General features: G+C 37.2%; 1 protein-coding gene across 1 annotated transcript in view; it reads left to right on the forward strand.

Annotated features, from left to right (window-relative positions):
• The window catches only part of JPH1 (junctophilin 1), a gene marked incomplete at its 5' end in the record, with an annotated part of 81,420 nt that extends 59,848 nt beyond the window's left edge, over window positions 1-21,572 (forward strand). Inside the window, 3 exons of the mRNA XM_079533927.1 lie at window positions 10,676-11,340; window positions 19,446-19,541; window positions 21,410-21,572. Of these exons, the coding sequence (XP_079390053.1) occupies window positions 10,676-11,340; window positions 19,446-19,526 (746 nt within the window). The 3' untranslated portion in view covers window positions 19,527-19,541; window positions 21,410-21,572. The remainder of the gene's footprint in view (window positions 1-10,675; window positions 11,341-19,445; window positions 19,542-21,409) is intronic.
• Window positions 21,573-22,532: the final 960 nt, after the last annotated feature.

Genomic DNA, 22,532 nt, shown 5'->3' on the forward strand with positions numbered 1-22,532 from the left:
CAGGAGGTCATTGAGTCCAATCCCCCAGGCTAAAGTGGGTGCACTACCATAGGTCACACAGGTAGGCATCCAGATGGGTCCTGAATATCTTCATAGGAGGAGACTCCGACCTCTCTGGACAACCTGTTTTAGTGCTCCATCATCCTTACCATAAAGAAGTTCTTCTGCATGTTTGTATGGAACTTCTGTGTTCAAGTTTTAGGCCATTGCTCCTTGTCCTATCGCTGCACACCATTAAGAAGAGCCTGGCCTCATCCATTTGCCTCTCACCTCCCTTGAGATGTCAGGCTGAACAGACCCAGGTTACTCAGTCTTTCCTCATAAGGGAGATGCCCCAGGCCCTTAATCATCTTTGTGGCCCTCCTCTGTTCTCCTTCTGGGAGTCCATCTTTTTTGAACTGGGGGACCCAGAACTGGACGCAGTAGTCTAAATGCGGCCTCACCAGGGCAGAGTAGAGGGGGAGAATCTCCTCCCATGGCTCCTTCTGGCCATACTCCTTTTAATGCACCTCAGTGCCAGGCTTCTTCTTTTATTACTGCTAAAATAGAATAGTGTTCAGAATAAAACAGTGCAAGGAAGAAAAGCCTGCTCTTTCCTACGTGTTTGTATGTGGCTCAAGAGGCAGTGTATCTGACGTATCTTCAACAGTATTCCAAAGTCTCACTGGGAACATGTTTTAACGTGGAATAGAAAGGCTATGCAAAAGGGGAGAATCTACTAAGAGAACAATAAATAACAGAGCCATAAGTATTTTGTTTTTAATATAAAGCTTGATAGCCAAATCAGCCCTGTTTTGATTCTGAACTTCATTGAATATGTTGTGTTTTCTGATTTCATGTTTTCAAACAGATCAGCTGTGTCTAGGTAGTTTTCCTATCTGATTCTAAGAGGAGAATTGCTGATTGTTAATAAGAAAAAAAAAAAAAAAAGGAAGTGAAAAATAGCAAGGAGAGAGAAGTCTAATAAAATGACGTTGAAATTGGTAGTCGTTTCATCCTAGTCTTCACTGAGTACCCAAATATCATGGGTAGTGTGTTGTGTATTTTTATAGTGTGGTGAACAATATTATTTAAATGAAAAGGTACTAATGAAGTGATATGCTGAAATCACAAGCTGCAACAGAATATAACAAATGTCTCAGTAATATTTCACATCTAGGAGAAAGCTATTATTCACACTAGTAATTACTCACCAAATTAGTTAGTAGTATTACTGGACTTAGTATTTAAGATGAAGACAGTGACCTGTTCCTCAGAAACGCTATCAGAAGCCCTTAGGACTGGCAGATTCAGCCAGTTGGAGATGAGATGTGAACCTGCTCCTATTGAGGCCAGTTGCCAAACCCCCATCGAGCAGATTGGTAGCCACGCTCTTGAAATGTGATACAGGGGGAGAAGCAGCTGATACTATTCCAGTCTGCATATAGAGAAGAAGCACGTCATGGAGAAGAGGGGTAATAGTCCCTTTTCTGCATGACGCAAGTGACATTCTGAAATGCAGTGTCTAACTTTGGGCATCATCATGCAAGGAAGGTGTGGACACCCTGGGAAAAATGTAAAGAAATGTGGTTCTACTGGGTAAAAAGGACTATTAATAGCAGGCTCTTTCTACAATTAATCTCTTCTGAGAATATGCAGTTGTGATGATAACAGAATTACAGCTTTTCACTTCTGCACATCTTTTATGATCAATATAAAGGAGCTTGAAAACACCACTGCTGTTAGTTAACATTTGCTAAATTTTCCAGTGACATTTTTCCAGTTTTCAGAAAATGGATTCCCACAAACAGAGGTTCACATACTCTTCTTAGTGATGACGGTGAAACATATGCTGACTCTAGGCTTCAGTCTGCCTCATGCCTCTGTGCAGCTTGGCTGAAGTAGGCTCTTTTTTTCTGTGGAAAAGCTAAAAACGTGCTTTCTCAGTTAGTTCATATTAAACAGTATGCAGGTTCCAAAGAATACAGGTGCATTATAGCTCATGTGTTATTTAACTGCAAACATTCACATTAAGTACAAAGTTTACATTGTCCAACCAGTAAGAATGAAGCCTGTTCTAAATACAAGAGCTGTATGCCAACAACATACAGTCTTGTAAAACGGGTTCTGTCAGTATTCATCAGCAGTGAGCTGGGGTAAGTAAAGAAAGCCATGCAGTAATTAAGATTGCTGGTCATGAGCAATTTCTATACCCATAAGCTGATGTCCCAGTCAGGTGACGCACAGCACTCATACTGCTGTCTATCAGGTGGGATAAATCTGTTTCATGTTTCTAGTGGGAAAGAGTCTAAAAGTAAGAGTCTACATGCTACAATCTACTGTGCAATTACAATTATGAATTGTGTCTCTTTCTACAAATTTTACAGCAACTGTAGTCACCTATTAAAACAGCCAGAGAAATGAAGCAGAGATTGGACAGTCAATACAGATTATTCTTAGTGTTGACAGCAGTCACTTCTTGAGATTCGGTAGACTATTCTTTCCTGCCTTCAAATCTTTCAAGTGTACATGTGTTTACTCCATAATGATGCAGTTAGAAACCTTTTGAGGAAAGAAAGCTTGCTTTAAGTGATTATTCTTGATTTTTTTAAAATTATTTATTGGAAAATGTAGGGGAATACAAAATAAAAAAACATGCTGTTTATCTGTTATATTCAGATATCTTCATTACAGAATGACTCAAATTCAGATATCTAGGAACTGCTAACTGTCTGGGTTTCTTACAGATCGGAATGGCATTGATGTTTCTGTTCTGTCATCGCACTTCTAGACTCAAAAGTTTGTGATACTGCATATGATTTGGACCATTTGCTGGAAGTGCATTTCCTTGCTGTTTTTTTGTTTATTTGTTTGTTTGTTTTGTCATTGCAGTTACTAAGTCCAGGTGCTTGAGTAGGTTAAGTAGATGCTGTAATGTTTTCAAGAGATTTCTTACAGCACTGTGAGATAAGATAATGCCACGAACTTTTCGACAAATATATTTTTAAAATGAGAATCAAGCTCTCTGTGTGATACTCATATAGTCATCCATTCATAGGCTGCAGTCTTTTGCTGTGCAAACATCAGAGCAGAGTAAACACAGAAGCTTAAGAACTACCCTTCAGTTTGGCCAGGTGTGTACATATCTCTGTATGCGTGTCCAGGAAATAAATAACTCAACACTCTTGATCTTTGTGACAGGAAGTGTTTGATGTAGGCTTTTAGAAGGACACGTCATTTTTTTTTATGTCAAAATCAGGAAAATTAAGTATTGGCAGGTATTTCCAGTATTAATCTACTTGGAAATTATTTATGCTACTGCATGGTAAAGGGTATTTATGCTACTACATGATAAAGTAGTTGATAAAGAGCAATTTGAGTGTTTGAAGTTGTACAAAAGTCAAATAGCGAGCAATTTCTCCGATTTTCACCGATGACTACCTATTTAAGGAAGGAAAGTTGCATTTACAGCTGCATTGTTTAATGATGCTACCTTTAAAAATTATTTGTAATTGAACCGTGTATTCTATCTTTTGCATCCCTGATTGATAATGTGGCTTTTGTCAGGTTGTAGCAATAGCATGTTATTATGTACTATCCATGTTACATTCTGAGGTCACATTGGTAGTACATGACTTGAAGGACAGCAGGCTGCCAGATCAAATCACAACAGGTCCAAAAAATAAATGCACGTAGGCATCATTCTGCATGACATTCTTGGATCTAGTGAGTGTTGGCACATGTTAGTTTCCCTTGTTGCCTCCAGTGCAGTCAGAGAAAAGAAGCTACCAGGAGTATCGCTTGAGGAAACAGTAATTTTAACAGTATGAATATTCTGAATTAAGGAATTATTAGAAATATATATGTGCATCACTGGGAATACGGCATTTTTTTCAAGGAGAATCCCACCTCCAAACTGACAATCAAGTCAGATGCCTTCTTGCTGTCTGAGAACCAGACATCTCACATATTTTTCCACATTTCTCCAAGCCTTTAAAAAGCTGTTCCCTCCCATGTCATGCTGCTGAGATGCTATAATCGTCACAGAGGTGCTGCAGACATCTGGGGGGATAACATCCTAAACTACTGTATCTAAGTAAGTCAGAACCTATAATCTTGGAGAGCCCTGCGCCTCTTTGAGCACCTTGGATTATAGTCATCAGTTTCTCTATGACTGTAATCCCACTCGATCACACTCCAGGCCCATTCTGTCCCACTGCAGCCTGCCAAGATGGCTGACCCGTCTGCCAAGCATTGCTGAAGCCATAACCATAGCTACGCTCTGCTGAGTTCATCAACACATTCTACACATGACATTGCATAACCGTCCATTCATTTGGGCTGAATTCAAGCCAGCGATCTACCAGTTAAAAGCTTTTTTTTTCCTGTTAACAAGCATAACCTTTAGAAAATTAAGAATAAAACAGAGGAAGTACTAGTGACCTTAATTATAGTTCTTTCCCCCCCCTACACATATCCGCAATGAAGCAATAATAAAAAACTCTGTATAAATCTTACTGAATATAGTTATTTGCACTTTCCTAGTGACTCATTGAATTTCTTCTTCTAACAGACTGATAAATTATTATATTTCCCTCACCTAGTTTCTATCCTGAATACTGAGGAATAATTATAAAATAGGTGTCCTGCTGTGAAAAATCCAATTTTGAATAATTGCAGGGAAAAAAAATATACTTTATTAATTGATCTTTATGGGTGTTCATCAAAGTAGCAAATCTGTTGAGATCACAGATATTATTGCCAGTGGTGATACTTCAGAAAACTATTGATCACATCAGAAGATAGCAAATCAAGTGATTTTCACTTTTCTATCTCTCAAACCGTATATAGCAATTTCTGTTAAAAACAGCATTATTTTTTTTACTATAGTGCTTTTAGAAACAAAAGACTTGAGATTTGGTTCAGTAGTATTATGGCCTGATTTTATACTAGGATGTAATGAGTAGCACTCATGGAAATAAGGAAATAAGGAAAGAAATCTATTCATAACTAATAATTTATTTCTCTTTTGTTGTCGTGTTATAGTTTTAGACTATGAACTTCTCAGAACAAATATTTTCTTGTACTGTAGAAGTGTTCAGGAGTTTAAAAAGGGGCCTCTAATGTTGGCAGATTTGAGGCATCTCTTCAGATAATTACCATCGGTAGTATGTACTGAAGTTTGCATAAAGACTGCAGCATCTAACTTCAGTGACGAGTGGAAGAACTTCAATCTTGTTACCACAGACAATTAAGTAAATTTTGCAGGGACAGTTTGAAAAACAAATATAGAAGGCCTGTCTCAAGAACAAAATCAGTCTCTATGGTAAAGAACACATCAACCTCTAGGTTTTAAATGTAGTTATGCAAGTTATGATGACCTAATTAAGCAAAGTCTCACAGGAAATGCCAAGTAATTCTCAAGTTAGCGTTTTTGCAGAGAGTGTAATTACAGTGCTTTCCATCCAAATCCCTTTTAAGTGATTTAAAGGTTATGGTTTGGCCTTCAGAAATAAGAGCAGGAGGAGACGAAGGATGCTGCACCTCTTGCACAGGAGCCAGGCAGTTTACAGGTGGAGTACCAATCAACCAAGATGACCAGAGGCATCCAGGTTCTATATAGCCTGCACTTACCTATAGAGCTTTAGAGGACCTGCTTCAGTCACACGTAGTCCTGGACTGCAGACTAGGCGTCCACTGCCCTATTATGGTGAGAGGCTCTCGTTTGTATTGCTTAGTGTCTTAAACATAGCTAAGAAAAAACTGCTCCCCCCAGAATGAGACCTTATGTCCTAGTGAAGTTTTGCACAACATTCTCTCCCTGATGGAACATATCTGGCACCGTGAAAAGGCTTCCTGTGGAGATTATTTATTGATATCAACAGAATTCTATCCTAAGTAATTGGGTTCAAGGACAAGCTTTCAAATCTGTATGTCTGCTGCCTGAGTCCCTTTTTATACTGGAGTACATGAAAAGCTGCAAAAGACTAGGATGCAACATATTAATTCTCAGAGAATTTAGTGCTACGTTGAATTAAAATGTGCTAGAATATAGTATATTTTAGTTTACCTAATACTGTTTTAATTCAGTATTCTAGTACATGTTAATTCTGTATAATGGTAAAGAACTTATTTATTTTTGGTAATAGAAAATAAAATAGATCTTCTTTGGTTACTTGAAAATGCATTGTGGCAGTCTTGCCACAAAACACCAAAATGGCTGATATGTTATGATATAGACCTGTTTTGACAAATAAAAAAAATATTGCTTTAATAATTTTGAGGATATAGATTATACTGAAGTGAGGTAAACGCATGTTGAATTATGGAAATTAGATTTCTGGCAGGTTACTGTGTTATACATAACGACTGAAATTCAGAAATATTCCCTGAAGGATCACCAGCCTACTCTAAGGAATCCTGGTATTTGCACCACCTCCGGAATTCATCCTCTCCCTCAGTTCCAACCTTTTCCTGTATCCCCATCTCTTCTTCTTCACACGGGCCAAAATCAGTTGGAACTACCTACATTGAATAGGCAAGAGCACAGCTTGTAGCTGAAATATAAGAATATATATCTACATGCTTTTTCTCACTATCCGAGGTACATTCTGCAATCCTTCTTGAGCTTGAGATTTCATTCCAGTCTGATAAGACACAAGGTCTCTTAGCCTTCTTGGGAAACACTGCATTTGCACCATCCTGCAAGATGACATTTTTAGACATTGCTTGAGCCACAGTCCTGAAACAGTGCCCTGCTGCCAATATGTATACCTCACTAGGCTATGGGGGAAAGCATGTGGCTGTCACCTCTCTAAAAATGCTGTGGCAGAACCAGGCCACCCTTCTCTTCTCATTTTCAGGGCATGCCATGCTGTCACATCATTACTGGAGACCTTCCAGGAGGAAGGACGTGTTACACAAGAACTCCACAAGAAATTCTACTGTTAGAAGAACAATTAGCATGTCCGCAACCAAACCGAAGCCCAACTCACCTACTGCAGTAAATTACATTTGTTCAACTTAGGGAAGGCTGAAGGTCAAACCCCATTGTAGTGCACAGCTTTCTCACAAGGGGAGCAGAGGGACTGAGCTGATCTCTGCTCTCTGATGGCAGCAGCAGTACTTGAGGGAATGGCATGGAGCTGTGTAAGGGGAGGTTCAGGTGAATGTTAGGGAAAGGTTCTTCACCAGAGCGTGGTCAGGCACTGGAACAGGCTGCCCAGGGCAGAGGTCATGGCACCAAACCTGTCAGAGTTCAAGGAGCATTTGGGCAACGCTCTCAGACATAGGGTTTGAATTTTGAGTTGTCGAGAATTTGGACTCAATGATCTTTGTGGGTCTTTCCCAACTTGGGATATTCTATGATTCTGTGAAGTGCTATTCAAGCAGAGCAGCTTCCACCTTCACATACATATATCACACATAATCACGGTCCTTGGGTTTTCAGAAGCTATTTCCCTAAGCTTCAGTCTAACTCTCACTTCAGCAGTGCCATTCAACTTGAATCACAGCTGTATGACCCAAAAGCTGCCTAATAACTAACACTGAGCAGCAAAAGTCTGTCAGTTTTAAGAAGGCAGTAGCAGAACCTGCAAATCACCGTGGGAAAATAGACAGATTCTTCTACAAAGAAAGCTTATCTTTACTTGGTTAGAAAAAACTTACTGGATCTGCTTTCCAGACCAGTTCTCAGGTATACAGAAATATCATAGGAATATATCTACTGGTTGCTTGAACTAGAAACTGAAAAGCATAACTCTATGTTTATTTGCTAAGTAGATAAACCCTAACTTCTTCTCAGCCTCAAATCCTATTCTTTTAGGGAACAAGCAGCTGAGCCACCTTGTTGGACCAAGAATTAATGACTCCCTTTCCAAACTCCATTGGCCCTCGCTCCTTTAGACTTGTGCTGTAGAGTGCACTTATGCAGAAGAAAAAGGAGGATTCTGTTGTCCATGTCTCTATTGTTAGATAATGCTTTTAACAATGGAGGCTTGCTAAATCCTGACAAGCATTCTTAGTCCTCAGAAAAGAATGGAAACTGTTCTTTCTGCTTGGAGTCAATGGTTCAGACAGGTGCATAATCTGATTGTACTGAATACAATGAACAGATTTTAAAAAAGGAGTCCTTGGCCAGTCTCCAAAGCTAACATCAGAACAGAGCCAAGAATGTAAGTAACAGAAAGATATGCCTGGCAGGACTGGAGGCAAGAGATATATCTCTGATAGCCATATGTGATGTGTTGAAGGTTTGGGGGTGGGAGGATGGTTGCTGTGTTAAACTGAAGCAATTCTTCAGTGTCTGATCAGACTCTCTCAGGCTTAACTTTGATACAGAGGCTACAGCCTCATTTAGTTGAGCTCAGTGTTTTTAGCATCAAATATTGCCATATACCCAGTAAAAATATATCACTTTTAGCCTGTTTATTTTTTGATTTTCCTTCTGCATGGAGACATGGACAGCCAGTACCTGGTTCCCTACTTGTTTCAGAAATTCCAGTATAGTCTGGAGGTCACAGGAGGAAAATGTCCAACTTTGGAAGGTTTTTATAGATCATAGGAAATAATGGAGAAGACTGACATTTGTGTGATTCAGGTGTGTTTCTTATCAAAATACCTTCAGTCCAAGCACTGTGATATATTGACAGATATCACATCTTTACATATGTTGGGTACTGGAGAGCTGTCGCAGGATGTGAATTTTCTGGGTAGGTCAGAAGCAGAGATGCAGCAGTGTGCTATAGGGGGTACAGGCAAGATCAGTTCGGGTGCTGCTTGAGTAACACTATAATGCTGAAACAAGAGTGTTCTAGATTGGGATGCTCTCACCCAGCCAGAGGGAGGAATGTAACATGAACATAGGTGTAGATGTCTGTAATAAATAGTTATTAAAAATTAACAGTTCCGTGGCATGGGCTTAAATGTTAGGCAGAGCTCTTCTAAGTACCCTTTTTTTCTTTATACCTCTAGTTTTATCTCCTGCAAAAGAGAAGAAAACTGAAGTTTGTGTATGTTAAAAACCTCAGCATTACCTTATACATCTCTGCAAAGATGGAAAATTTGTGAATTGCGACTGTAACTGACTTGATATATGGTGACTTTTATGTTCTTCTGCCTCTCTCTTTTATCAGAAGGCTACAGAATGCAGGCTTACCAAAGAGTCCCCTCAAACATCGTTTGAGAACAAATCCTGACTTGTCTCTTTCCACAACTCCCTATTTTCACCCCTGGTTTTCAAAGATACTGAAATCCTTGTGATTCTCCTGCTCTACAACTGCAACTACTTGCCAAGTAATTCTCATTCTCAGCAGCGCTTGCTTACTTACCAGATGATTCATAACTTCCGAAAACTTCATGCTACTCTTTGTTCCTTCCTCTCATCTCAGCTCTATGTAGTGATGCATGTATTCTGGCATCTGTAAAAACACTGTATCTGCCACGCACAGCTAGAGTCTCCTAGAAATTCAAAGGAAGAAAATGTGTGCAGACATTCTTCCCTGGACACAGAATTTCTTTGACATGAAAAACAAACAAGCCTTACTTACAGAAGATAAAGAAATCAGAGAAAAGTAAACATACTAGCAAGGATAGAAGCAGAAAAATAGTTGCACTGTGTTTTGCAGAAGCCATCCTGAAGATACAGAAAGCTTGTTGTAGTTCTTTCTTAATAGAGTTCCCCAGCATCTGACTTCAGTCAGGATTTGATCCTGGAATCTGGTATGGGGCCTCTGGGGAGCAATTTAGAAATTGTTGCCTGTTGCCCACTATACAGACAGATTTACAACAATTTTATTTCTATTGAATCAGACAGACCTGGAGCAAAGCATCTCAGCCTGCTTATCTTTATGTGAACAACAGCATAAAAATGCACCTTGATCACTGAGTCTAGTGATAAATGTGCTCATGGGTATTTTGGTAGGATTTGGGAGGAGAATATCCTTTCATACCAGCTGTTCTATAAGTATTTCCCTACTGAATGTGAGACAATTTGTCTTCCTAGCTTCTAAGCAGAACTGTATTACCCTCTAGAGGTGTTAACTTGGGTTTTCATATTTTAAGTGATTTGTTCAAGAAGACAAAGCCAGCTTGTGTGAGTTTAAGGCACATACATAAGTGTATAAGACAAGCTGACATGCACACAAATGGAAAAATAAGGGATTCAAGCATTCAAGCCCTATTTCCTGTGGGTTGTAAGGGTAGAAGACAGATTTAATGCTGAATGCTGGATACTTCCATGTCAGAAAAATGCTATCATTGTAAGGGTGTAAGTTAAATAGATGAAGGTAATTAAGGAAAGCATAGTTCTCAGGAAAATAAATAAATAAATAAATAAAATAAAATAAAAAAGAAAAGAAAAGAAAAAGAAAGAGAGAAAGAGGTGTAAGGTAAATCAGTCTTTTGTCCCTTGGACTTCATGAAGATTATTTTTATCCTATGGCCATTTGCAAACCTGAAGATGTAAGATCTTTGAACTGAATCAGTAAGGATTTCCAACAATTATCAGAAGTACAGTAGCTTCAGCTAGTGAGTCAGTTAGGGTAAATCACTACAGAAGTCAGTGAATTTTTGGATAACACTCCCTTAGCCCCAGTAATTTAGCAAGGCCATCCAGTCTGACATCCCAGTGCAATACTTTTACTGTGAAGTCTTATTTTTGTTTTAACTGTAATATTTTTCTTACACTATTTTCCAGGCCCTGATTATATCAAGCAAAAATTTCAAGAAGGAATGGAAGTAAAAGAAAAATCTGAAGACAAAGTTCAGGAAAAACCTCCTAGCCCAAAAGAGTCACCTCACTTTTATCGAAAAGGTACTACACCACCTCGAACCCCAGAAGCAAGTCCGAGGCAGAGCCCTCCACTTCCTTCTGAGCCTTCTCCTTCAAAACATCTGAAAAAGCAAAACTCCGCTTCTGGGGCAAAATTCAATCAAGAAAAAAGGCTTTTAGCCACGGAGAACATAACACCCATGATTAACAAGCCTTTATATTCAAAACCACCACTAAAGGAAGAAATGGCTGAGAAACACCAGTCAAAGCTTTCAGCCCGTCACAATCCCGTCAGCACAGAGAATGGGGAGCTGCATGGTCACTACCATGGTTATTATGTAAAAATGAATCCACCAATGCTTCCACGGGAGCTTGGAGAAGAAGATGATGAATATATCAACCCATCACCATCAACAGTTGCACGGTTACCACAGTCACAGAAGCCAAGCCCTGCTAGATCTGGGGGTAAGCCAGATGCCAAAGAAAACAAACCTGACACAAAAATTAAGAAACCAGAATTTGCTGCACCAAAGAATCCAGCTAATAAGGAGTCACATTCAGCCATGGAAAAAGAAGTAGTAAACAGCTCGGTGAGTACAAGAGAGCTTTTCACCTTTACCACTCTTTTACCTCTTACTGCTGAGCTTTGCAGCCTAAGGACAGGAAAAGCTCAGTCTTTGGTCAAATATTTGTGTGGATACAGTCTGCTAGCTAGAATTGTCTGTAGAACAGTGAAATGAGGTGCACACATTCCAGTCCTTAAAATTGGGAAGGGACAGTTGATATAGCCAGATATAGACAAGTTTTGAAATATAAATCTCGAAAACATCCATAAATACAAGGGTATTGTTTATGCCTAAAATTATATTAGTATGCAATTACTTGAGATACATATTTGCAAATATAAATATCTTTCCTTGTTTTTTCTTCAAAACTATTTGATGTATCTTAGTGGATAATTGGCAGTACTAGAAGTTGCACAGCTAGGCTGTAGCTTCTTCCAAAAATCTTGTAAAAAAAAATGAAATTTAAGAATTTTTTTCTGTCACTTCTTCACGTGCCAGAGTAATGAAATGATGACAGTTGTCAGGAGTTGTATAACTTGCATTTACTCTCATAGGACATTTTAATTTTGTGGGAGCTATTGGGAACAGGTGAATGGTTGGACTGGATGATCTTTTAGGTCTTTTCCAACCTTGGTGATTCTATGATTCTATGATTCTATGAATGTAAATTGTATCAACACAGGAGTTGTGTTCTTAAATAAAGGTAATTTTGCAAGCCAGTTGTAATGACAAATTGTTTGGCGTTCTATTAACATGACACAGTCTTTTCTGGTTCAGCCAGCATATGTTGCATTTTTAGAGCTTCAGGCCAAAGAACATCATCAGCAAAATGCTGCCAGAAGCCTTTGTGAGCTCCAGAGACGACAGAGTGATTTAAAGAAAAGTCCATTGAGAACAGTTAGTACAAAGATACTACCTCTAGAGCTTGGAAAGTTTATGAGCAACAAGTCATTGGAGACTGGAGGGTACTTGGGAAGTATCCCTGTACATACTTGCTCTGATCTCATTCTCTAAAGGTGCTTTGAATTACTCTTGGAGGTGGGATGCTGCCCTGCTGGCTGGCTGACCCAGTCCAGACATTCTCCAATTTTGATTTTCCTCTCTGTGTTGAATGTAGCTCTGAAAACAGGCACTTTTGTGCCAAAATATGAACTGCTTCCAACCAGACTTGGATTTTAATGTGATATGAAAAACTGAGCATTTTTCCTTGTCAGAAAATGGAGAAAAAAAATTAATACTATAATTCAGATTACTTTGGATCTGAATGTCATTGTTGTTTAGAAATAATGGAATTATCAGCTGAGATGGAGAAAAGACTAATAAGAATTTCTATACCCTGTTAAGGAAAAAAAGTTGTCAAATTCAGAACTTGTAATGATTATGAAACTGTTTCTGGCCAAGAGAAGCTCAAGAATGTGTTAGTTGTAGATGCCAAAGTTAACCTGCAGCAAATTAGGAGATCTAGATAATTGTGATATTGTTATTTATTAATAAGCATTGCTTCTCTGAATCATTTTTGGTACTCCTGAAAAAAACAACAACAAAAAAAGCCAGCGTCTCATTAAGATAGGATAAACAGAGTGACTCAATTAAGGGATCCTGTTAGTCAAGCCCTGAGCTGAAGCAAAACAGTTGAGTTGCACCAGATTTCATTAATAAATAATTTCAAAATGAAAGGTAAAAGAATTTCCAACCAACATGCATTGTAAGAGATCTTGTGAGACAAGCTTGACATCTTCAAAAGCAGAGGAATGATGCCTTCAATCAGGAAGATCATTTGATTTGCTTTTCAGTTACTTATTCTGACAAGAAAGCCAGTGTAATGCAAAGGCTAAATGTTACATTAAAATCATTTTAAAAGACTGACTGGTGTTTATCAAATAGTAATTGGAAAACATCAGTAATTTGGTATTCTCATGAGATTGTTCTTGGGTTAATTCTGCTGCACTGCTTTATTAACATGCTTAGCAGTGACATGGAATGGAACATAAATGTGTTGCCCATAAAGTTTGCAAAAGACAGAGAAGCTAGGAACCTGATAAAGAATGAAGCCAGCAGATAACCAGTACAAACTGATCCAAATCACCAGATAGCAAAGATGAAATTTAATTATCATCTGCAGTACAGCAAAACATAAGCTCAAACACTGAAAGGCAGTTGGTATAGCCTGACCATGCAGGATGGGAACTGGAAAAGGCTGGTAGATCAGGATCAGGAGAGGTAACTGAGCATGAGCTCTCAGTCTGCTGTTGATCAGAAGCGTTAATATAATCCTTAGATTTAACAACAGGAAAGATTAAGCAAGAGTACATGAGAGTCTGTTTTATCTGGTTTTGGCACTAACACAACAACTTCTGGAACAAAATACAATATTCATATATCAGAGATTTAAAATGAAAAAAAAAAGAAAAAAAGAAAAGGAAGGTCCCATGAAGTGCAGCGAGAGTGATTAAAACACTTTCATTACAATGAAAGATTTGAGACAGAAAATCTGTTTGGCACGTTAAATCACATTCTATAAGTACACATCCTAAAATAGTTTACAGGACAATTTTAAAGAATGAGCAGCTGAAAGTTGATGCTAGACAGATTTAGATTAAAAGTCTTATTTTAAATTGCTATTAATGAGATTAATTAAATGCACCATCAGTTTTCATCAGTCCTCACTGAGTAGTTCAACAAAGAACATTTTGCCAAAATTACGTCCTTTAGTTTAGCAAGAAGCTTATATTCTGTTTTGTGCAGATCAAACTAGATGTTCACAGTGGTTTTGTAATCTGCAAATCTGTATTACAGCTCATATCAGCCCTTTAACCTTTCAAATCTCACAGATATGACTCCTATCTAGGGTAATACAAAGCTGTCAGGCTCATAAATGTTTAGTGAGCACATAGAATTTCAGCCTGAATTGGAACATTTTCTTCAGCTCTGGTGAAAATAAGGGGTTAGAAGTAGTCCTTATTTTTCTTATGTTGCATCCTGACCAAATCATGGTTTGGAGCTGAGGGAGTTTTCACATTAAGAAACGAAGCAGCACACCTGAACAGCTGTTTATTGACCTTCTAGAATAATCAGGATGAGGACTGTGAACTTAGAGCTTGTTAGCAGGAAAGACAGAGGAGCAATCAGGTGTAGCACGTTAACTACTGTTTACTGCTACTACAGCCCTCTGCTTCATTTGGAGCACACTAATTGCATTACTCTTATTATCAGCGTGTCAGTAAGAAGGGAATGTCGAGTTTAGGAGATAGTTTTTAATATAACATTTTAAAATATGTTTTTCAAAGATATTTTCCATCTGTGTCTATACATTTTACTCTGTAGAATACATTTCCTAAAAGTGAAAAGTTGCTGGAAAAAATAACTGATTAGAATACTTCTCTTTATCCCAGACAGTTCTGAACATTAAGATACTTTAGAATTCTACAGCTGCATTAGAGAATTATTTTGTTTTATTCAGTAATTGCATTGCTTTATATTCATTCTGACAAATTGTTGTGATTTGAAAGCATGCACCTGCATTAGATCTTCAATTAAAGATTAAAAATATATTTGTTAGACAATAGAAAACAGAAACAAACTCTGATTCTTATGAAAAGAGTGAGAAAGCATGACTTGGGTACACAAAATTTAATATATAACATTTAAACGAGCATTTCTATTAGACTGTCTGAAAGTGCTGTATGAAGTTGTGCTGTTCTTTTTCCAGGTTTCCCGTGAGAGTGCATTAAGAACATGGATATAGGACTTACAATTTTTAGTTCTTCTATCCACGTATTTAAATCAAAGTTTTTTCTCACATCTGAATGAAACACAGACCTTTAAGACATCCATTTGCATTGATTTGGATTAAGAATGTTATTTACAGCAAAGTCTGTGGCAGTCGTTAATAAAATTTGTAGATTATATTTTCTGTGAATGTTACATCTTTAAGAATGTTATTGAAAATCATTTATGCAGTCAGGTATAGTACTGATTCTGTAGGTATCCCTATTTCTGACATTATACTTGAAAAATACTTATACCTGCAAAACACTTGAAATACATCAAATGTATATGTCTATATTCTTATTTTCTACTATTCAAAAATCAAAGTTTAGAATCATGCCAGAGCTTCTGTGAAAGGGCAATAGGACTCTGTCACAATTTTATCTAGGTAAAAAACAAGGATAAAAACATGAGCCAACGTCACCGTTCATCAGCTGTTCCAAAGTAATTGATAGATTTTAAGAAACTGACTCTAGTGAATGGGAGGTAAATCATCCATTTTTTACCAAGTCTTAGGAGCCCTCTAGTTATACTATGTAAAGAATATGCTATAGAGACTTCATCAGGACTTAATGGCAAACCAATACTGTTATTTCTAATTGTTTGTTAGCAGCCTCTAGCCCCAGTACCAACTTGCATGCTCCTATCTCACCTTGAATGTGAGGTAGTTTGAGATAGTCTTGGATTTGAATAACAAATAGGACTGAGTTGTAAAAAATGTCATTGTAATGTCTGCTTATGTACACACATCTGATTTGTCTGACATGTCCCATGTTGGTCAGGTACAAGCACAGGTACCAATGTTCTATGTATGATATTCCCAGTTTTTTGTATCGTAGATCAAGATTTTTAAGCTGCACAGACCTTTTAGCCTGGTTTTTACCTTTATCATTACATTTGCCTGAACACTACCCAGTGTGTTTCTACTTCCATCTCTTTGTTCACTTAACATGCAGTTATTAAGGAATATAACTACCGTGATGTTAGGAAAATAGACCTCTATTTGCCTGATGCTAAAAAAACTCTGAGCAAGAACTTTATGCTAAATATAATAGACATTCATAATGCAATGGGATTACAGGAGCAGTCTTAACACTTCCTGGCTCTCTGTTTTAGGAAAATAACTTTCTTCCCTAGGCGTAATGAAACCTAATCGTATGGCTGTATTTTTAACTGCATAAGTGGCTGACGTATTAGAACATGGAGGGGCAGTTTTTAAGCAGGACTGAAGGTTTTCTGCTATAGCTTCTTTATTGCACCTGTTCTAGTCGCTCTTGGACTCCTCAGACTAATTTTGGCTTTTGCTATTTTAAGCCTTTGCAGGACACTGAAGTCTTATTTATGGGATTTGCTGTGAAGCATTAAATGTTTATTTTGTAGGTGTCTAAAGAACAGGTAGTAGCTAATTGCATGATAATCCTGGGTTGTACAAATATTGTTTGATCATTGTTTAGTTTAACAGGAAACTGCTTTTGACTCAAAGTCTTAGTTATTAGACAAGGAAATACACAGAGCAGGCTAAAGGAGATGAGATTTACTTCTGTAAAGCATAGGCTCAATAGATTATTATCATAAATATTACATATTACACTTTTTTTATTTTTCATCTTCATATAAAATTAACAACCAAGTTCTTAAAGTACTGCTTTATTCTGTCTTTGTATATGAGATTTCTTGATTCAGACCATAGTCTCCAGGGGTTTTTTTTGGCCAAATTTATCCAGTATTACTGTGGTGAGATAATTAAACCCATGTAACTTGAGAGATGCATTCATAAAGAAATCCCATCTTCCTCCACCAACCTTTCTTAAGATTAATGATGCTGCGTTGCTCTTTGAGCTGCAGTCCCAACTTATTCTTCCATCGAAAACTGTCTTGTTGCTATGCTGTAGAATGCTGTCTCAGGACATATTTTAGGTAATGAGTTCCTGGCTCCTTGAACTCCTGGAAGGTCTTCAGTAGGAATAAAGCAACTTGATTTTGATGGATTTTATTTTAAAACATGCAAAGTATCAGACACCCAAATCCCAGTGAATTTTATAGGCATAAGGCGTTGATCTACTTCACTGTTCCTCACAATTTCTGTGCAGTTTTAGGTTGGAGGTTGAACTATAAAGAATCTATTGTCCTGACTTTGATCAAACTGAGTCCCTGCAGATGCTGAATTCAAATCTGAGCACAAATGAGTAGTGTAATCACACTCCTTGTGGACAGAGATGTAACATTAACATGTATGTATTATTCTTTGTCATATGAGATTCTGGGATTTTTTTCGAAAGAAAAAGTCACTCGCACTGAGGGTATTGACATTAATACTCAGGACTGCCAAACTGAGAGATTTTAATATGGGCTATTATTTCAAGTAAAGCAAGTTTTGTTGTTTAAATTCTCCCGATGTGACTTTCTTCCAAATGTAGTTGGTGAGAGTCATCAGTTCTGAAAGAATTGGTGGGAACTTGAATTGCCTTTGAAGCAGGAAAGCACAGAAGATTCACAGTTAGCACAGCTGTGACAGTGCTAGAAAGAGAAAGAAGAAATGAAGCTCAAGTTGCACATGAACACAGTTAGGCGGCTTACAGTCCTCTTATTAGAAATGTGGCCATACCTGGAGTTGCACTCTCATTTTTTATGCTTGTTCTCCATCACCAAGCTTTTCATATTTGGAGCATGGTGGCTCACTTCCAGTAGGAAGTAGGGAACGTGGTTCCACTTTGGTTCTATGACCCAATGGTTAAAACATACCGCTGGTAAGTGGGCACTTGGTATTCAAAATCCCTTTGGCTAAGGTAACCCTAAACCCTAGTCTTTAGTTTCCTAGTGAATGTTTCTGACATTCTGCCACTAGGCAAAAGGCTAATGTTGTTACTAATACCATTACCCCACAGCAAAATTTAAGGAGCATCCTATCCTGATGGTCACAGGCACTGGTTGAACTTCAGTGCCTGTTTCCTTGGCATGTCTCTGAAGAGGTGCAAGGGGAACCTCATGACCTGTAGGGATAGAACTGCTAATTAGAGTGAGTCTTCCCCAAGATTTAAGCAGCACTTAAAACGTATTTTGTGACTTATTCAAGAACTTATCAGTCCACATCCTGCCTGTTATCATACCTACTGTGTAAATGTGTGTTCTGGTAGATGTTTAAGTGAGTGTTTCAGGATAGAGTATGCGATATAATAGTGGCACTAATGATGTTCAGCAGCTTCCTAGTTTGCTAGTTTTCCTAGCAAAATTTTAATAGTAATTTATTTTAACTTCTTATTCCAGAAACTGCATAGGTATTGTTGCCATTGCCATAAAGCATAATGAATTTCTACAAGGTGAAAAGTAAAAAAAATTCTAATTTCTAATAAAATTAATTCATTCTTCAAGAAGCCAGTAATCCTTAAGTAGTTCAACTTTTTGCAGAGAATTTTTGATGGGCTTTTTGTGATCTAGGAAATTATTGTTTGAGTAAAGGGTTTTTCTGTTTCTACTTGCACTAAATACATACCTTAGCACATATAAATGTATGTGAAAATATGTTGTAGTAAACCAAATACATTGACAGAAGAATGGAAAAATTTAGGAACTCCGTCTGTTGAATACATTATTTCAAGTTGTTTATCAGAAAGCATCCATGTTCGCTAAATACTTCTATAAGATAAGGCTTTTCAACCAAGTTTCAAAGTGGATCAAAACAAGTTTTTAGTATTGCAGATTGAATTTTTTTTTCTTGTCTTTTTTTTTTTTCTTGTTCTTGTCTGTAATGGATATATTGCTAGGGATTTTAGTGGAGTGGCAATAGTATTTTTTTTCCTTTTGGTTATCAAAAAAGGTGTTCTTTTCTTATGACACATCGCTATGCGAGACCCTGCTTCTGTCTTGTAATGGGTTGGCGTCAGAGAAGGAACCCACTGTATGGACAAGGAACAGTGCTCTGGCTTCAAGTTTGACTTCTTTATTCTCTTTTATTTTAAGCTGGTACCATTCTTGTTTTTATGGCTTTGTTTACATTTGCACAGTCATATTTGTCAGACAGCTATTCTCAGTATGATTAAGAGCAGTGTAATAATATACTTACCTTTATTTATCTAGTTCATTTTCATACAGATGATATTTAGGTCACTAGAAAAGAAGAGTTTAACCAAGGCTACGTTTCACAAGCAGAGTCTGTGCTTTTGATATTTAGATAGTATTTCAGAGCAAAGTCAGATCCTGTTTGTTGCTGTGCACTACGTGAAAGATTGCATTTTTGGACATGTGGTTTAGTGGACATGGTGGTGATAGGTTGATAGTTGCACTAGATGATCTTTGTGTTTTTTTTCCAGCCTTAATGATTCTATGGTTCTATGATTAATTTCATTATCTTTGTTTATTTTCAGGGCCCTAACTCAGTCATGATTGCCCTGGTAATGCTGTTGAATATTGGTCTAGCCATTCTTTTTGTCCATTTTCTAACTTGATTGGAATTAGGAAAGGTAAGCAAGGTCTTGTTTTCATATACAATCACCACATCCACCCCCCCTCAAATTATAAAGATTGAATTTATTTGCATACTTTTAATGTTTCCTACTTTAATTTTAGCTGTGCCTGAATGTGATTCAACATAGTTATTTAATTATGTAACTGTTTTGACCCTTCAGTGAAGTCATGACAACTAGTGGTGTTAGCCCACAGTTCTCTGCAGTTGTGTCATCAGCCTTTTAAATGGCACCAGACATACTCAGACACAGGGAAGGAGGCTTGGCGTTAGGATGATGGGACGCAAGAGAGATGAAACTTGGAAAATTCAGCCAGGGGCCCAGATCAGTTTGTCTGCTGATGGTTTGTGGCTTTGGGGTCCTGTGAAAGCTGAAGCAAGCAGCCATGTCGGAAAGTAAACAAAATAATCTGCTGAAGCAGCCCCACCAGTGAAGTGCGTTGGCTTCTCCATCTGTTCCAGCAGAGTGTGACTAAACTGGAAATGTACGGAGCTGCACTTTTTGTTGATGGAAGCTAACAGCTGCCTTACTATTTTACCGTCTGATGTTTTTAGTGGGGAGATGGGAAAACGACTGCCAGAGGAATGTGGTCAGTGGATTCTGTTGCTGTGGAAGTGATTCCAGCGTTCACTCCTATCTCATTAGAAGAAATAGTTAGCAGCATCAGTCACCAGTCTTATTCCATTACCTGCTGCTTTTAACATCTCCCACAGTGTTCTGGGAGATTGAATTTCATTTGCCTGTGCATGATTCTGTTCATTTGTTGTTTATGAAATCTGATGTATAGCCATAATGTAGTGTGTAGTCCAACCTGGGGAGCGCTACCGGTTCTGCCTAGTGGCAGAAACACAAGATAAAACCTTACTCTAATCTGAAGATGTAATTCTTAAATTCATTTTCCTAAATCTGAAGAGTCTATTCACTTTAAGGTTTAGGAAGCGATATACCGTAACTGCAAAAATTGATATCTTCCTAAAAGTGCTCAAATGCTTATGCCAGTAGCAAGCAAAATTCTTTTTAATTTAAAAAAAATAAGAATCTGAAGTCAATATCAGCACATCCTGAGCTGGAGATGAAATACCAGAATAATGCAAGGAAGATAAGATGCGGAGTTTGCATGTTGATTTTTTTTTAATTTTTTTTTTTTTTTTTTTTTTAAATTCTGGTGCTGTGATAATTAGTGATTTGAATTATTATGTTTCAGCACTGAGGTGTTTTGCCAGCATTTAAAATAAAGTCTTGTCTGAGTGCTCATTAATGCCAGTGACAGTTAAGCTAGCTAATGCTCATAATAAACTATTGTGACTTTTGAACACTAGTTTCGTGTTGAATACATTCAGGTAGAGCATTTAGACATGTTAAGTGATCGTTTATCGATTTGATGCCTTCAGTGTCTTTGAAGTCCTTTTATAATTTTACCTCAGCATTAAAAAATCCTCAAAATATTTTGTTTGGAAAGTTTGTCTTAAGTAGCTTCACAGCCCTTTGTTACAATGATATGATCATGTTTCTTTTATGTGCCATTATACTGTAATTATTGTACACTATATTAACCAAAAGCATGCTTATTTGCTGAAAATATGTGGTGTGATCATTTGGAAAGAAAGCATTTTAATTTGAAGCTGCAAAAAGCAAAGGGCTTGTATTACAGTTTATTTTATCTCTGTTAGACGATATTTCATACAATATAGTTTTTGAACCTGTTTGTAAACTTTATAAGTGTTTGCATGGTGTAATGGGCGACATTCTTAAAAGTACATTAGCTATCTTTTGATGCAGCATATTAAAGTACCGTAGGTGCGGACTGAGTAGAGTGCAGCGAAGCAGCTCCAAGCAGTGCAGTAACACCGTGGTGTTTTTTACAGAAGTATGTTGAGAATCCTGTGTTTTCACCAGTGTGGATAAAGAAGAAAGCAGAAAGAGAGCAAATGAAAATAAAACTTGTATATTTATTTTTTAAAGAGTCAAAATTGTGTTTTAAATTTAGGAAGGTGATTTTTAAATAAGAACAAAGTTTTAAAAGTTACTGTGTAAGCCTTGACGTAATGGACAAAATGTTCCATCCAACAGTGAAATCACCCCCCGTCTCCTTACGTGGAGAGGTAATTTTGTAACTGACATATTTAATTCCTATTAAATGTTTATTTAAAATACTTTATGCTCTGGAAATAATGGGTAACAAAGCTTATGAAAATGTTTATAAATTTAAGTAAGCATGTTAGTACCATTTATAAATATGTATGATTTATAAGCTTTTTTAAATCAAAGCTCAAACAAATTGTTGGTATTTTTCTAAAATGTGCACAGCTGTATTTTACATGAAAGGCTATTTATAATTGGTTGTTATACTGTACACTACATTTTGGACAGCACAATGAAGCCTGCCAATGTACTTAATAATGTCATTTTGTCTATTTAAAGTTTCTTGCTGTCAAAGAATGAACTCTTTATCTATGAGTTTATTTATAATTCTTGACCCAAAATGTATAATGTACAGTTTTCACAACTGTATTTGCTCTAATAAAAATAAGTTGGTTATTAATAGAGTTTCAGACTGGTTCTTCCTGTTTACAAATTGCTTTTGTCACTCTCCAGAAATGAATTTTCAAGCAAACTAAATAAACAAGAAATGAACCAGGAATATAAGTCTCGACCCATTTGAAATTATTGTAAATTATTTAAAACATACATAAAAAAAAAAAAAAAAGACAAGTTTCCTTATGTGTCTTTTTTTCATGGTCTGATACACAACTTTGGATCTCTGAAATGTCGTATCTTAAATTATACTGCCTCTGCAGAGATGGTTTAGTTGATCTTAATTTAATCAGTGACTGATCCATTAGAAGCTGTCCTCGTAAACGAATGCCTTATTTAGATTTCTCTTCTTCTCAAGGTCTTCACTGGTTCACAGTTAAAGTGAAGCATTACAAACCAATATTTTGCACAGAGAAAATTCACCAGTACAGTTACCTTAAGAGCATCACGTTT

This window comes from Tetrao urogallus (genome assembly GCF_951394365.1).
Source record: "Tetrao urogallus genome assembly, chromosome: 3".
In the NCBI taxonomy this organism is placed as follows: Eukaryota; Metazoa; Chordata; class Aves; order Galliformes; family Phasianidae; genus Tetrao; species Tetrao urogallus.